The sequence below is a fragment of the Bombina bombina genome, chromosome 12, assembly GCF_027579735.1.
Source record: "Bombina bombina isolate aBomBom1 chromosome 12, aBomBom1.pri, whole genome shotgun sequence".
In the NCBI taxonomy this organism is placed as follows: domain Eukaryota; kingdom Metazoa; phylum Chordata; class Amphibia; order Anura; family Bombinatoridae; genus Bombina; species Bombina bombina.
Window position 1 is genome coordinate 48,492,321 of NC_069510.1, and position 17,414 is coordinate 48,509,734.

The window sequence follows — 17,414 nt, forward strand, 5'->3', positions numbered from 1 at the left end:
AATGCACAGTATTGCATTTCAAATTTGATTAACAATCATTTTTGTTGAAATAAATAAAAAAGAGAGAAGCGCTCAACCTGAGAACGAACAATAGCATAATAGATTGTTCTATGGCTAGTTACCACCCAAGAAGCTGCCTCTTTTTGCTCAACATGTGCCTTTCACAGAGAAGAACTTTCCTGAAGCATATCAGTCTGATCCTGACTTCACAGTACAGTCCAGCCCTGAAATACCAGTCAATACCTCTCTGAACGAGAGAAACAGCAAAACCCCAGACATACGTTTCGGCCTATTGTGGGCCTCGTCAGTGAGGTGCAGCCATATCCCTCTCGGCACACTGAGCAACGGGTCCACGTCTGGATTTCAGCATCACACTTAGGGAGACTTCCCCAAGTGTCATAATTTGCATAAATAAAAAAAGAGAGAAGCGCTCAACCTGAGAACGAACAATAGCTTGTTCTATGGCTAGTTACCACCCAAGAAGCAGCCTCTTTTTGCTCAACATGTGCCTTTCACAGAGAAGAACTTTCCTGAAGCATATCAGTCTGATCCTGACTTCACAGTACAGTCCAGCCCCGAAATACCAGTCAATACCTCTCTGAAAGAGAGAAACAGCAAAACCCCAGACATACGTTTCTGGCTATTGTGGGCCTCGTCAGTGAGGTGCAGCCATATCCCTCTAGGCACACTGAGCAACGGGTCCACGTCTATAGAACAGGCTAACAATAGTATTGAGCCAGTTGTTCGTTCCTGTGAGTGTGCTTCTCTCTGTGTGTATTTAATCTCCCTATGGGAAAAAGGGAAAACCAGACGTGGTCTCCTTGCTCAGTGTGCTTAGAGGAATATGGCTACACCTCACTGACAAGGCCCAAAGAAGGCCGAAACGATCGTCTGTGGTTGCTGTGTTCCTTGTTCAGAGAGGAATTGCCTGGTATTTCGGCGCTGGACTGACTGTAATAGGCGGGATCAGACTGATATACTACAGGGAAGTTTTACTCTGTGAAAAGCATTACTGGGCTAAAAGAAACTGCACCCAGGTGGTAAATCGCTATAGAACAGGCTAACAATAGTATTGAGCCAGTTGTTCTTTATTGTGAGTGTGCTTCTCTCTGTGTGTAATTTTTGTTGAAATATTTGTTAAAAAAAACAACAAAAAAACAAACTTCTTATTAATTATATGCAATATTTGCTGCTTGTATGACTGTGCACAACATGTATGTATATTTGCACACATATGCTATATGTGGCACTTAAAGGGACAGTCTACGCCTTAGTCATCTTAAAGTCTTACTTTAGATTAAGCTGCAAATATACTCCTGCACCCTTTCTGTATCATGCAGCAGAAACAATTTTTTTTTAAATGACGATTGTTGCTGATTACTTTGAAATGGCTGCCAAGCTCCGCCCACTGATTACATCACAATCTGGGTTGCATCTATACTCTCTGCTGAATAGCATTGACAGTGTGTTCAATCCAATTAGTGAGTCTTTTTTAAAAAGTGAAGCCTTAAATGCAGCCCAGATCGTGATGTAATGTTTCAATAACGCATGCCTTTTTTTTCTAACACCTGAGACCTCATATCTTTGAGCCCTTAAAACGTTTTATTGTAATTGTTTTCAATAATTTTTATCAAGCAGTGTTATTATGGGTGTGACTGTACTTTTAAATGTATTTTTGATGTTTTTTGTGACACTTTATTTGAGCATAACAGTTAACCAGAGCTCTGAAGTTGTGCTAACCAGACGCTCGTGAAGTTCAATTGTGCTCGAGCGGACTCATTTACTTTCAACACAGGTCCGATAAACCCGATATCGCTAGTGTGCAACTGTTAGCACCCCACTGGTAATCTAGCCCATACTCTCAATCAACATACACCACACATACACACTATCACATTACTCATACACACACCACACATACTCTCATACAACACACAAACTCTAATATAACACATACACCACACATACACACTATCACATTACTCATACACACACCACACGTACTCTCATACAACACATACACTCTAATATAACACATACACCACACATACACACTATCACATTACTCATACACACACCACACATACTCTCATACAACACACAAACTCTAATAATAACACATACACCACACATACACACTATCACATTACTCATACACACACCACACATACTCTCATACAACACACAAACTCTAATAATAACACATACACCACACATACACACTATCACATTACTCATACACACACCACACATACTCTCATACAACACACAAACTCTAATAATAACACATACACCACACATACACACTATCACATTACTCATACACACACCAGACGTACTCTCATACACCACACATACACACTATCATATTACTCATACACACACCACACATACTCTCATACAACACACAAACTCTAATATAACACATACACCACACATACACACTATCACATTACTCATACACACACCACACATACTCTCATACAACACACAAACTCTAATAATAACACATACACCACACATACACACTATCACATTACTCATACACACACCACACATACTCTCATACAACACACAAACTCTAATATAACACATACACCACACATACACACTATCACATTACTCATACACACACCACACGTACTCTCATACAACACATACACTCTAATATAACACATACACCACACATACACACTATCACATTACTCATACACACACCACACGTACTCTCATACAACACACAAACTCTAATATAACACATACACCACACATACACACTATCACATTACTCATACACACACCACACATACTCTCATACAACACACAAACTCTAATATAACACATACACCACACATACACACTATCACATTACTCATACACACACCACACATACTCTCATACAACACACAAACTCTAATAATAACACATACACCACACATACACACTATCACATTACTCATACACACACCAGACGTACTCTCATACACCACACATACACACTATCATATTACTCATACACACACCACACGTACTCTCATACAACACACAAACTCTAATATAACACATACACCACACATACACACTATCACATTACTCATACACACACCACACGTACTCTCATACAACACACAAACTCTAATATAACACATACACCACACATACACACTATCACATTACTCATACACACACCACACGTACTCTCATACAACACACAAACTCTAATATAACACATACACCACACATACACACTATCACATTACTCATACACACACCACACGTACTCTCATACAACACATACACTCTAATAATAACACATACACCACACATACACACTATCACATTACTCATACACACACCACACGTACTCTCATACAACACATACACTCTAATATAACACATACACCACACATACACACTATCATATTACTCATACACACACCACACGTACTCTCATACAACACACAAACTCTAATATAACACATACACCACACATACACACTATCACATTATTCATACACACACCACACGTACTCTCATACAACACATACACTCTAATAATAACACATACACCACACATACACACTATCACATTACTCATACACACACCACACGTACTCTCATACAACACATACACTCTAATATAACACATACACCACACATACACACTATCATATTACTCATACACACACCACACGTACTCTCATACAACACATACACTCTAATATAACACATACACCACACATACACACTATCACATTATTCATACACACACCACACATACTCTCATACAACACATACACTCTAATATAACACATACACCACACATACACACTATCATATTACTCATACACACACCACACGTACTCTCATACAACACACAAACTCTAATATAACACATACACCACACATACACACTATCACATTATTCATACACACACCACACGTACTCTCATACAACACACAAACTCTAATATAACACATACACCACACATACACACTATCACATTATTCATACACACACCACACGTACTCTCATACAACACACAAACTCTAATATAACACATACACCACACATACACACTATCACATTACTCATACACACACCACACGTACTCTCATACAACACACAAACTCTAATATAACACATACACCACACATACACACTATCACATTATTCATACACACACCACACATACTCTCATACAACACACAAACTCTAATATAACACATACACCACACATACACACTATCACATTATTCATACACACACCACACATACTCTCATACAACACACAAACTCTAATATAACACATACACCACACATACACACTATCACATTACTCATACACACACCACACGTACTCTCATACAACACACAAACTCTAATATAACACATACACCACACATACACACTATCACATTATTCATACACACACCACACGTACTCTCATACAACACACAAACTCTAATATAACACATACACCACACATACACACTATCACATTACTCATACACACACCACACGTACTCTCATACAACACACAAACTCTAATATAACACATACACCACACATACACACTATCACATTACTCATACACACACCACACGTACTCTCATACAACACACAAACTCTAATATAACACATACACCACACATACACACTATCACATTACTCATACACACACCACACGTACTCTCATACAACACACAAACTCTAATATAACACATACACCACACATACACACTATCACATTACTCATACACACACACCACACACACTCTCATACAACACACAAACTCTAATATAACACATACACCACACATACACACTATCACATTACTCATACACACACCACACATACTCTGGTATAACACATACAACACACAAACTCTAATATAACACATACACCACACACACTCTAATATAACACATACACCACACACACTCTAATATAACACATACACCACACACACTCTAATATAACACATACACCACACACACTCTAATATAACACATACACCACACAAACTCTAATATAACACATACACCACACATACACACTATCACATTACTCATACACACACCACACATACTCTCATACAACACACAAACTCTAATATAACACATACACCACACATACACACTATCATATTACTCATACACACACCACACATACTCTCATACAACACACAAACTCTAATATAACACATACACCACACATACACACTATCACATTACTCATACACACACCACACATACTCTCATACAACACACAAACTCTAATATAACACATACACACTATCACATTACTCATACACACACCACACATACTCTCATACAACACACAAACTCTAATATAACACATACACCACACATACACACTATCACATTACTCATACACACACCACACACACTCTCATACAACACACAAACTCTAATATAACACATACACCACACATACACACTATCACATTACTCATACACACACCACACATACTCTCATACAACACACAAACTCTAATATAACACATACACCACACATACACACTATCACATTACTCATACACACACCACACGTACTCTCATACAACACACAAACTCTAATATAACACATACACCACACATACACACTATCACATTATTCATACACACACCACACATACTCTCATACAACACACAAACTCTAATATAACACATACACCACACATACACACTATCACATTATTCATACACACACCACACATACTCTCATACAACACACAAACTCTAATATAACACATACACCACACATACACACTATCACATTACTCATACACACACCACACGTACTCTCATACAACACACAAACTCTAATATAACACATACACCACACATACACACTATCACATTATTCATACACACACCACACGTACTCTCATACAACACACAAACTCTAATATAACACATACACCACACATACACACTATCACATTACTCATACACACACCACACGTACTCTCATACAACACACAAACTCTAATATAACACATACACCACACATACACACTATCACATTACTCATACACACACCACACGTACTCTCATACAACACACAAACTCTAATATAACACATACACCACACATACACACTATCACATTACTCATACACACACCACACGTACTCTCATACAACACACAAACTCTAATATAACACATACACCACACATACACACTATCACATTACTCATACACACACCACACACACTCTCATACAACACACAAACTCTAATATAACACATACACCACACATACACACTATCACATTACTCATACACACACCACACATACTCTGGTATAACACATACAACACACAAACTCTAATATAACACATACACCACACACACTCTAATATAACACATACACCACACACACTCTAATATAACACATACACCACACACACTCTAATATAACACATACACCACACACACTCTAATATAACACATACACCACACAAACTCTAATATAACACATACACCACACATACACACTATCATATTACTCATACACACACCACACATACTCTCATACAACACACAAACTCTAATATAACACATACACCACACATACACACTATCATATTACTCATACACACACCACACATACTCTCATACAACACACAAACTCTAATATAACACATACACCACACATACACACTATCACATTACTCATACACACACCACACATACTCTCATACAACACACAAACTCTAATATAACACATACACACTATCACATTACTCATACACACACCACACATACTCTCATACAACACACAAACTCTAATATAACACATACACCACACATACACACTATCACATTACTCATACACACACCACACACACTCTCATACAACACACAAACTCTAATATAACACATACACCACACATACACACTATCACATTACTCATACACACACCACACACACTCTCATACAACACACAAACTCTAATATAACACATACACCACACATACACACTATCACATTACTCATACACACACCACACATACTCTCATACAACACACAAACTCTAATATAACACATACACACTATCACATTACTCATACACACACCACACATACTCTCATACAACACACAAACTCTAATATAACACATACACCACACATACACACTATCACATTACTCATACACACACCACACATACTCTCATACAACACACAAACTCTAATATAACACATACACCACACACACTCTGGTATAACACATACACCACACACAATCTCATACAATACACACACCACACACACTCTGGTATAACACATACAACACACACACTCTAATATAACACATACACCACACACACTCTGGTATAACACATACACCACACACAATCTCATACAATACGCACACCACACGCACTCTGGTATAACACATACACCACACACAATCTCATACAATACACACACCACACACACTCTGGTATAACACATACACCACACACAATCTCATACAATACGCACACCACACACACTCTGGTATAACACATACAACACACACACTCTAATATAACACATACACCACACACACTCTGGTATAACACATACACCACACACAATCTCATACAATACGCACACCACACACACTCTGGTATAACACATACACCACACACAATCTCATACAATACGCACACCACACACACTCTGGTATAACACATACAACACACACACACTCATACAATACACACACACATGTCGCAAACAAGTAAACATGGTGTTGCGATCCAGTAGTGGGTCCTGACCCGTGGTATGAAGAAGTGTTCCATAGCATTTACAGTGAGATTGCACGTTATCACATTTTAGGAAATATTTAACTGTGATTTAAAAACACTTTTGTACCTTTCCCCATTTGTAACATACAAAGAATGTGTATCTATGTGACTCCTCTATGGAGCTAGCAAATTTACTTAGGAAGGAGTAAGTTCCTCGTGTTAACAGCTGGATCACTCCATATATGTAGACGTTTGACTCCTGTGCAAACAAATTCTGTCTCGTATCTTACTAACAAGTCTGTTTATATAAAAAATATGTACTTTTCATATTGATTAACGTAGTTTCTAAATAATAAATCACTCTAAGAAAAAAAGTTGCTCCTCATTCAAAATTGTTGGACACACAAGTGCACGCTATTTTGTTTTACCTTTGCACAAGAACTGTTGGACACACAAGTGCACGTTATTTTGTGTTACCTTTGCACAAGAACTGTTGGACACACAAGTGCACGCTATTTTGTGTTACCTTTGCACAAGAACTGTTGGACACACAAGTGCACGCTATTTTGTGTTACCTTTGCACAAGAACTGTTGGACACACAAGTGCATGCTATTTTGTATTACCTTTGCACAAGAACTGTTGGACACACAAGTGCATGCTATGTTGTGTTACCTTTGCACAAGAACTGTTGGACACACAAGTGCATGCTATGTTGTATTACCTTTGCACAAGAACTGTTGGACACACAAGTGCATGCTATGTTGTATTACCTTTGCACAAGAACTGTTGGACACACAAGTGCATGCTATTTTGTATTACCTTTGCACAAGAACTGTTGGACACACAAGTGCATGCTATGTTGTATTACCTTTGCACAAGAACTGTTGGACACACAAGTGCATGCTATGTTGTATTACCTTTGCACAAGAACTGTTGGACACACAAGTGCATGCTATGTTGTGTTACCTTTGTACAAGAATTGTTGGACACACAAGTGCACGCTATTTTGTGTTACCTTTGCACAAGAACTGTTGGACACACAAGTGCACGCTATTTTGTGTTACCTTTGCACAAGAACTGTTGGACACACAAGTGCATGCTATTTTGTATTACCTTTGCACAAGAACTGTTGGACACACAAGTGCATGCTATGTTGTGTTACCTTTGCACAAGAACTGTTGGACACACAAGTGCATGCAATGTTGTGTTACCTTTGCACAAAAACTGTTGGACACACAAGTGCACGTTATTTTGTATTACCTTTGCACAAAAACTGTTGGACACACAAGTGCACGCTATTTTGTGTTACCTTTGCACAAGAACTGTTGGACACACAAGTGCATGCTATTTTGTATTACCTTTGCACAAGAACTGTTGGACACACAAATGCACGCTATGTTGTTTTACCTTTGCACAAGAACTGTTGGACACACAAGTGCATGCAATGTTGTGTTACCTTTGCACAAAAACTGTTCGACACACAAATGCACGCTATGTTGTGTTACCTTTGCACAAGAACTGTTGGACACACAAGTGCATGCAATGTTGTGTTACCTTTGCACAAGAACTGTTGGACACACAAGTGCAACGCTATTTTGTGTTACCTTTGCACAAGAATTGTTGGACACACAAGTGCACGTTATTTTGTGTTACCTTGCACAAGAACTGTTGGACACACAAGTGCACGCTATTTTTGTGTTACCTTTGCACAACAACTGTTGGACACACAAGTGCACGCTGTTTTGTGTTACCTTTGCATAAGAACTGTTGGACACACAAGTGCATGCAATGTTGTGTTACCTTTGCACAAGAACTGTTGGACACACAAGTGCATGCAATGTTGTGTTACCTTTGCAAAAGAACTGTTGGACACACAAGTGTATGCTATTTTGTGTTACCTTTGCACAAGAACTGTTGGACACACAAACGCATGCAATGTTGTGTTACCTTTGCACAAGAACTGTTGGACACACAAGTGCACACTACATTGTGTTACCTTTGCACAAGAACTGTTGGACACACAAGTGCATGCTATGTTGTGTTACCTTTGCACAAGAACTGTTGGACACACAAGTGCACACTACGTTGTGTTACCTTTGCACAAGAACTGTTGGACACACAAGTGCATGCTATGTTGTGTTACCTTTGCACAAGAACTGTTGGACACACAAGTGCACACTACGTTGTGTTACCTTTGCACAAGAACTGTTGGACACACAAGTGCATGCTATGTTGTGTTACCTTTGCACAAGAACTGTTGGATGGCCTCAGTTCCTTGCTTGCAGATATCTTCCGGAGGGAAGGTCATGGCTGACATGTCTAGAGTCAGTGTCTATGAAATGGGAAGGAATAAAACAATAAATCACAGTAGACATTAATGAAGAGTCAAAGAGTCTGAACTGGTTTTGGGTAAGAACAAACTTCTTAGTTGGTAAGAAGAATTAATCACTTAATTATGCTCTAAATTGTCATAAACATGGACAGTGAATCAACAGTGATTTAACATAGCAGGGAATTAAATTTGGAAAAAATGCATAGGAAGTGGTGATTTATCTTGGCCCCTGCAGCTCTTTGAATCATGCACAGTATGACGGGAAATGTAGTTCCCCGGTGTGCATAATTCAAAGTGTGATGCTAGCAGGTGCTCTGGCAAAATGCCGACGGACAGAATGCTGAAGCATGTTTTCCGAGTTCGGCCGAGGGCAGATACGCTCTGAAGTGATCTATTCTAATAAGAGCCTCGGGCGCCGCAACCGCCTCTGGAAAACTAACCATGGGTCCCAGCCCGCACGTCTTGTAATTCTCTGTCTGTAAAATTATCTATTGAATCTATCTATTTATATATCTATCTATTGAATTTATCGAATATATCTATCTATCTATCTATCTATTGTATCTATTTATCAATCTAATTTATCTATCTATCAAATCTATCTATCTACCTATCTTGTGGCCAAACTGTTATCTGTCCGTCGGCTAACAGTCCGGCCACAATGCCAGCAGATGTATGAAGCGATTGCAACAGGATACAAAACTAATAAACTGTGTCCTTGCATTTCTCTGTTAATGATGGACAGTTCACCTCTAGTGTCCGGATATGGGCCAGCGCCTTTGGTAACTCCTGCAGTCTGTTTTCACTGATGTTTAAGGTGCGCATGCTGCATAGCCCTCCGACCGTCTGGGGAAGCTGTTTTAATTTATTTCCTAAAGACAAAGAAAAGCCATTATCAAGTGAGGCACCTGTAGATTCATGTAGGGCTTGTCAAATTTGTTTCAAGCTTAGAATGATTATAGTAAAATTCCGTGATTATTATTTTTGGATTATTATAGTAAAATTCTGTGAACTTTTGCTCCCTGGCTTCTAGGATTTCCCGGATTATGGGTATCAGGCCTCATTTTTTCTGTTTCAAAATCACAAAATCAAACGTTGCCAGACAAATGTCACAAAGACAATATTGTTCTACATCTGTGATAATGTTATATCAGCAAAAATACTGGTGGTGTGACATGTTAGCTTTATGGTTGGGGGACTAGTGTTAAAATAATAGCTAGAGACTTAAAGGAACAGTCTACACCAGAATGTTTATTGTTTTAAAAGATAGATAATCCCTTTATTACCCATTCCCCAGTTTTGCATAACCAACACAGTTATATTAATATACTTTTAACCTCTGTGATTATCTTGTATCTAAGCCTCTGCAAACTGCCCCTTTATTTCAGTTCTTTTGATAGACTTGCAGTTTAGCCCAATCAGTGCCTGCTTCCAGATAACTTCACGTGCACGAGCACAGTGTTATCTATATGAAATACGTGAATTAACACCCTCTAGTGGTGAAAAACTGTTAAAATGCATTCTGAAAAGAGGTGGCCTTCAAGGTCTAAGAAATTAGCATATGAACCTCCTAGGTTAAGCTTTCAACTAAGAATACCAAGCGAACAAAGCAAAATTGATGATAAAAGTAAATTGGAAAATAGTTTAAAATTACATGCCCTATCTGAATCATGAAAGTTTATTTTGGCCTAGACTGTCCCTTTAAAAGGACAGTCTAGTCAAAATTAAACTTTCATGAGTCAGATAGGGCATGCAATTTTTAAACAACTTTCCAATGTACTTTTAGCATCAAATTTGCTTTGTTATCTTGGTATTCTTTGTTGAAATCTAAACCTAAATAGGCTCATAAGCTAATTTCTAAACCCTTGAAGGCCGCCTCTTATCTCAGTACATTTACACTGTTTTTTACAGCTAGATAGTGCTAGTTCACGTGTGCCATATTAGATAAACATTGTGCTCACTCCCATGTGAGTTATTTGTCAGGCAGCAGCTGATTGGCTGAAATGCAAGGTCTGTCAAAAGCACTGAGGTAATTCACAGAAGGTAAAAAGTGTATTAATATAACAGTGTTGGTTATGCAAAACTGGGGAATTGGGTAATTAAAGGGATTATCCATCTTTTTAAATAATACAAATTCTGGAGTAGGCTGTCCCTTTAATACATTGAATGCCTAACAGGGTTGCAAACTAAGCTGTAATGTAAAATATTATTTTTATTTGACACAATAACATTACAACATGCATCTATCACTGCACATACAAGAGATCACTGGTTTTCAAACCTGTCCTCAGTCTCCCTAACAGGCCCACACTTTGAGGATATCTGAACTGGAGCACAGGTGAAATAATCAGCTGATTAGTAAATATGGGGCTATTTTATCTGCTCTCAATCCAAGGTAATCCAGAAAACCTGGCCTGTTGGGGAGGCCTGAGAACAGGTTGAAAACCAGTGAAGTAGATCACTCTCACACAATTTACAAACAGAGCAGACTCCATCAGAGTGAAGGCTGGGCTCCACTATATAACAGATCCAGTATATTTAACCCATTTTTAGAAGATATTAGAGGCATTTATAGAGCACACACACACTCTCTAGCTATACAGTGGTTGTACCTTTCACATTAAGGGTCTGAAGCTGAACCAGGTCAACCAATAGAGTCAGGAAGTGTCCGAGATTATTTCGTTTCAACATTTAACACCATGTAGTGAAAACCAAAAACTACAGATCAAGGCATAGAAATATATCAATTTGCAATTCTCAGAATCCTTAAAGCATAGTATTGAGGTTATTTCCCACCTCTCTTCTAGTCATTGGCTTTCCACTATGTTAAAATCCTAACTTACACTCCATTCCATTTGCGATGTGGTTTGCACATGTGCAGGAACTCTCCTTTAGATACCTGCAGTGTAACCTAGGTTGCAAAGATGGCGGCCCCCATAATTAAAGGGAGGTGTAGGGAAATGTAGTCAGTGTTTAACATCCCTTTAAATAAGGACAAAGCTAACAATCTAACAACAACAAAAAAAAACCCAATAAGAATATTTTTTTATTTATGTCAAGGTAAACAAATTATCAGGCAACTTGTACAAAACGAAATTGGGTGCTTCTGACTGCATGAGGCGCAAACTACAGTTCTGTACGCAAATCAGCAGCACTCAATATATAATCTATACCACAGCAGCAGTGAGCTTTTCTTTAATTAAGAAGTAATTTAATAAATTAGAGCTTTTATTATTAAAGTGAATGTAAATTTTGATGATTAAGTGCCCAGTTTTTTTAAATTTCGATAAAAACTGGGGCACTTTAATATATCAAAATTTACATTTCACCTCGTGTTGTGAAAATACTTACCTTTTAATCTTGACAGCCGACTGCATTCGCTTCCTCCGCCCGTTGCAAAGCCTCTTCCTGGGTCTAAAATGAGGAATCCGGCTTCCTCCAATCGGCGTTTGATCGTCCATACGGTGTGAATCAGACACTGATTCCCCGGGGGGGGAAGCAGTGATTGGAGGATGACCGATCAGTCATTTCTGACGTAGGAAGAGGCTTGCGACGACTGGGGGAATCTCTGGAGCGGCTGTCCAAGATTAAAAGGTAAGTATTTTCACAACACGAATGAAATGTAAATTTTGATGAATTAAAGTGCCCCTGTTTTTAATCAAATTTTTAAAAACTGGGCACTTTATCATCAAAATGTACATTCACTTTAAGTGTCAGTTTGAATTTCAATAGCATATTTCTTGGAAATATCACCACAGTGTTTTTCCATATATGTTTTGGAGAAGCATGCAAATAATTGATATCAATAAATAATTGCACAATCAATAAATGATACCTTTACATTTGTGCTTAGAGGTGTATTAGAATAAGGCCACTTCAGGCTTGAAATATCAATCCGTTCGCCCCCTACGACTGCAGTTTCTCACAAGAGAACCTGCAGTCAATATTTATCATCTTCTACACCTCTTAGGTGGAGAATTTCAAACTCCCCCGTCTCCTCTGACCTGGGGGATTGACAGCTCCTGCCCGCGCGTGATTGGCTGTGCGCATGAGTGCAAAATAGCACTCATGTGCAATGCTGAATTCCGGCATTGTATTGCTGCCTGCCATAGGCGAGCTGGGGCGGACAGTGGCGAATATGTACATAAATATGTATATGTGTAATATGATAAATTTGAGCCCTTTGGAGCTGCTAAAAATCTGTTCACAAAGTACAATATCAACGATGTAGCCGGAACTCCTCACAACAGTTTTATATTAATTATTTTATTTGTAGCCCCTCCAAAAACCCTCCTCAGCTCTCTCATTGTTCTGGTAGCACACTGGACATGTAAATAATGCAATTCTTTGCAAATTTAGAGCAACTGGCACATTTGAGTTGAGTTTTTGGGGTGTTACAGCAATGAGAACTGTATTAGGAAGTATATACAGGTAGCCCTCAGTTTACGCCGGGGTTAGTTTCCAGAAGGAATGGTTGTAAATCAAAACCGATGTAAATTGAAACCCAGTTTATAATGTAAGTCAATGGGAAGTGAGGGAGATAGGTTCCAGGCCCCTCTCAAAATTGTCATAAGTAACACCTAATACATTATTTTTAAAACTTTGAAATTAAGACTTTAAATGCTAAACATCATTATAAACCTAATAAAATAATCACACAACACAGAATATCTAATTAAGTTAAATGAACAAAAACATTTGCTAAACAGCATTATAAACCTAATAAAATAATCACACAACACAGTCTTCACTTGCATTTTTCTGCAAACAGTTCTTTCTATGCATTCCAATATGGACTGATTTATAGACAGGAAGATCTTGTTCTTTTAAATCTGCTCGATAGCTCAGGTCTGGTTAAACTGATTAATTTCAGCTTGCTTGGCTTTGCTGCAACACAAACGGACAGCTCCACCTACTGGCTATTTTAATAAATACACTGCTTCTCAATGCTTTTCAATAGCAGTCACATGACTGGAAAAAAAGGTTGTTATTCTGAAACGGTGTAAATTGAACCGTTGTAAAACGAGGGCCACCTGTATATGCTTTTATAAAATGGGACAACATTTTTGGGGGACATAGCTTAGAGGCAACATCACTGGTCACAAAAGAGATGAAAATTCAACAAGTCTAATGAACCTGGGATAGAATCAGTCTAAATGTAGCCATGTATCCGTACAATTGTGTTAAGGAATGTAGCCATGTATCCGTACAATCGTGTTATGGAATTTTATACAAGTATAGTGGACTAACCTGAGTGGCAGTTGCTTCCCATTTTTGTTATAACTAGCCTGATCCCAAATATATTACATACCCCTGCTGGGTAACTCTTCCATGAACATATGTATTTATTTTTATAGTCATGTCGTTAATCACTTCAGTAACCATATGCATACATAATCCTTGTGAAAAAAATGTTCCTGCTTAATGAATAATAATAATTTAAATAATATTCAGATAGATTACGCAGATTAGGGGTTAATAAATGTATGTAGGGTGGTGGCGACATTGGGGGGGCGGCTGATTAGGGGTTAATAAGTGTATGTAGGTGTCGGCGATGTCGGGGGTGGCAGATTAGGGATGTTTAGACTCAGGGTTTATGTTAGGGTGTTAGGTTTAAACATAAAAAAAAAAAATCCCCATACACATCAATGGGGCAGCGTTACAGAGCTTTACGCTCCGGATTGCAGGTGTTAGGCTTTTTTTTAGCCGGCTCTCCCCATTGTTGTCTATGGGGAAATCGTGCATGAGCACGTAATAGCAGCTCAAAGCAGCACTGGGTATTTGTGTGCGGTATAGAGCTCAACGCTGCCATATCGCCCGCAAATGCCGGGTTTTTTTAACTCATAATACCAGCGCTATAGGGAGTGAAATACCGCCGAAAATGCTGCGGTCGTTATTTTTCCAATAGCGCTCAAAATGCGTAATCTGGCTGATTATTAATAATAACAACAATCATATATTTACATTGGTAGTTCCTCCTGTAAGCCATTTTTCATGATACCCCAGAACTTCCCATTTGGTGCCACCACCACCACTCACCGTACCCGTAAGGAAGTCAGCTGACCAATGTTGTCAGGAAGTGATGTAATCTGGTTGTCATGGAGATCTAAAACCTAAATATAAAATGTATGTTATTTTCTTTGAAAATAGGGCCCCTAGCCACAAGGTTTAATCTACAGACCACTCCCCTGTCCCTTCCATAAAAAGTTAATTTGAACTACCATGATGAGCGTGCCATTTTATCTGATAACATGGCTTATACAGTATTATAAAGTATGGAATGGAGTGTCACATAAAATAAAAGAAGTGATTTTCACATTGGTCTACAAGCACACAAAAAATGTGTTATATGTGCATAGTTATATGTTACAATGTGTATGAAGTAACTTCATTAAGCACAGTATACCTTTAATGTTGCCAGGTCTAGAAGTTGGCATGATTTGGGCACCAGCTGTGTTAAAAAATTACTATGAAGAATCAGCACCTGTTGAGAAGAATTAAAAAAGAAAGTGGATTTATGCACATTCATAGCCCAATGCTGCTAATGTTACCTCATAAAGGGTAGATTACGAATAATGCGCTAACAGTTACGCACAAGCGATAAGGTTGTTTATTTGTGTGGGTGTCTGCTCTCGTCGGGTTTACCGCTGGTCTTACGAGTTGAAAGTAAACACAATTGCTAAATATAGCCACCAATTAGCAAGCGCTACCCAGGGTGCTGAACCAAAAATGGGCCGCTCCTAAGCTTTTTACATTCTTGTTTTTTCAAATAAAGATACCAAGAGAACGAAGAAAAATTGATAATAGGAGTAAATTAGAAAGTTGCTGAAAAATTGCCTGCTCTATCTGAATCATGAAAGAAGAAAAAATGGGTTTCATATCCCTTTAAATAGACCTACATTCATAATCTGGCCATTTCTGTGTATCATAGAACAAACACACAAGTTCAATACCTACATTTTTTATTGAAGACCAATTTACATATAGTTACTTACCAGATGCTGCTTTTGATATTTAAGATCATATCTACCTTATACAGTATATGTCACCCTATTTTACGGCTAATCATTAGCATACTTATTCTGACTGTGTGTTGTCAATGATATAAAACAGCTAAATTAAACATACTCAGGCCACTTATCAAGCTCCGTATGGAGCTTGAAGGGCCGTGTTTCTGGCGAGTCTTCAGACTCGCCAGAAACACAACTTATGAAGCAGCGGTCTAAAGACCGCTGCTCTATAACCCTGTCCGCCTGGCTCTGAACAGGCGGACAGGAATCGCCAGACATCAACCCGATCGAATACGATCGGGTTG

General features: G+C 38.4%; 1 protein-coding gene across 1 annotated transcript in view; it reads right to left on the reverse strand.

Annotated features, from left to right (window-relative positions):
- The window catches only part of LRSAM1 (leucine rich repeat and sterile alpha motif containing 1), a 93,675-nt gene that overhangs the window by 61,885 nt on the left and 14,376 nt on the right, over window positions 1-17,414 (reverse strand). The window contains 5 exon segments of the mRNA XM_053695849.1: window positions 10,009-10,099; window positions 10,850-10,971; window positions 12,712-12,783; window positions 16,131-16,212; window positions 16,506-16,583. Of these exon segments, the coding sequence (XP_053551824.1) occupies window positions 10,009-10,099; window positions 10,850-10,971; window positions 12,712-12,783; window positions 16,131-16,212; window positions 16,506-16,583 (445 nt within the window).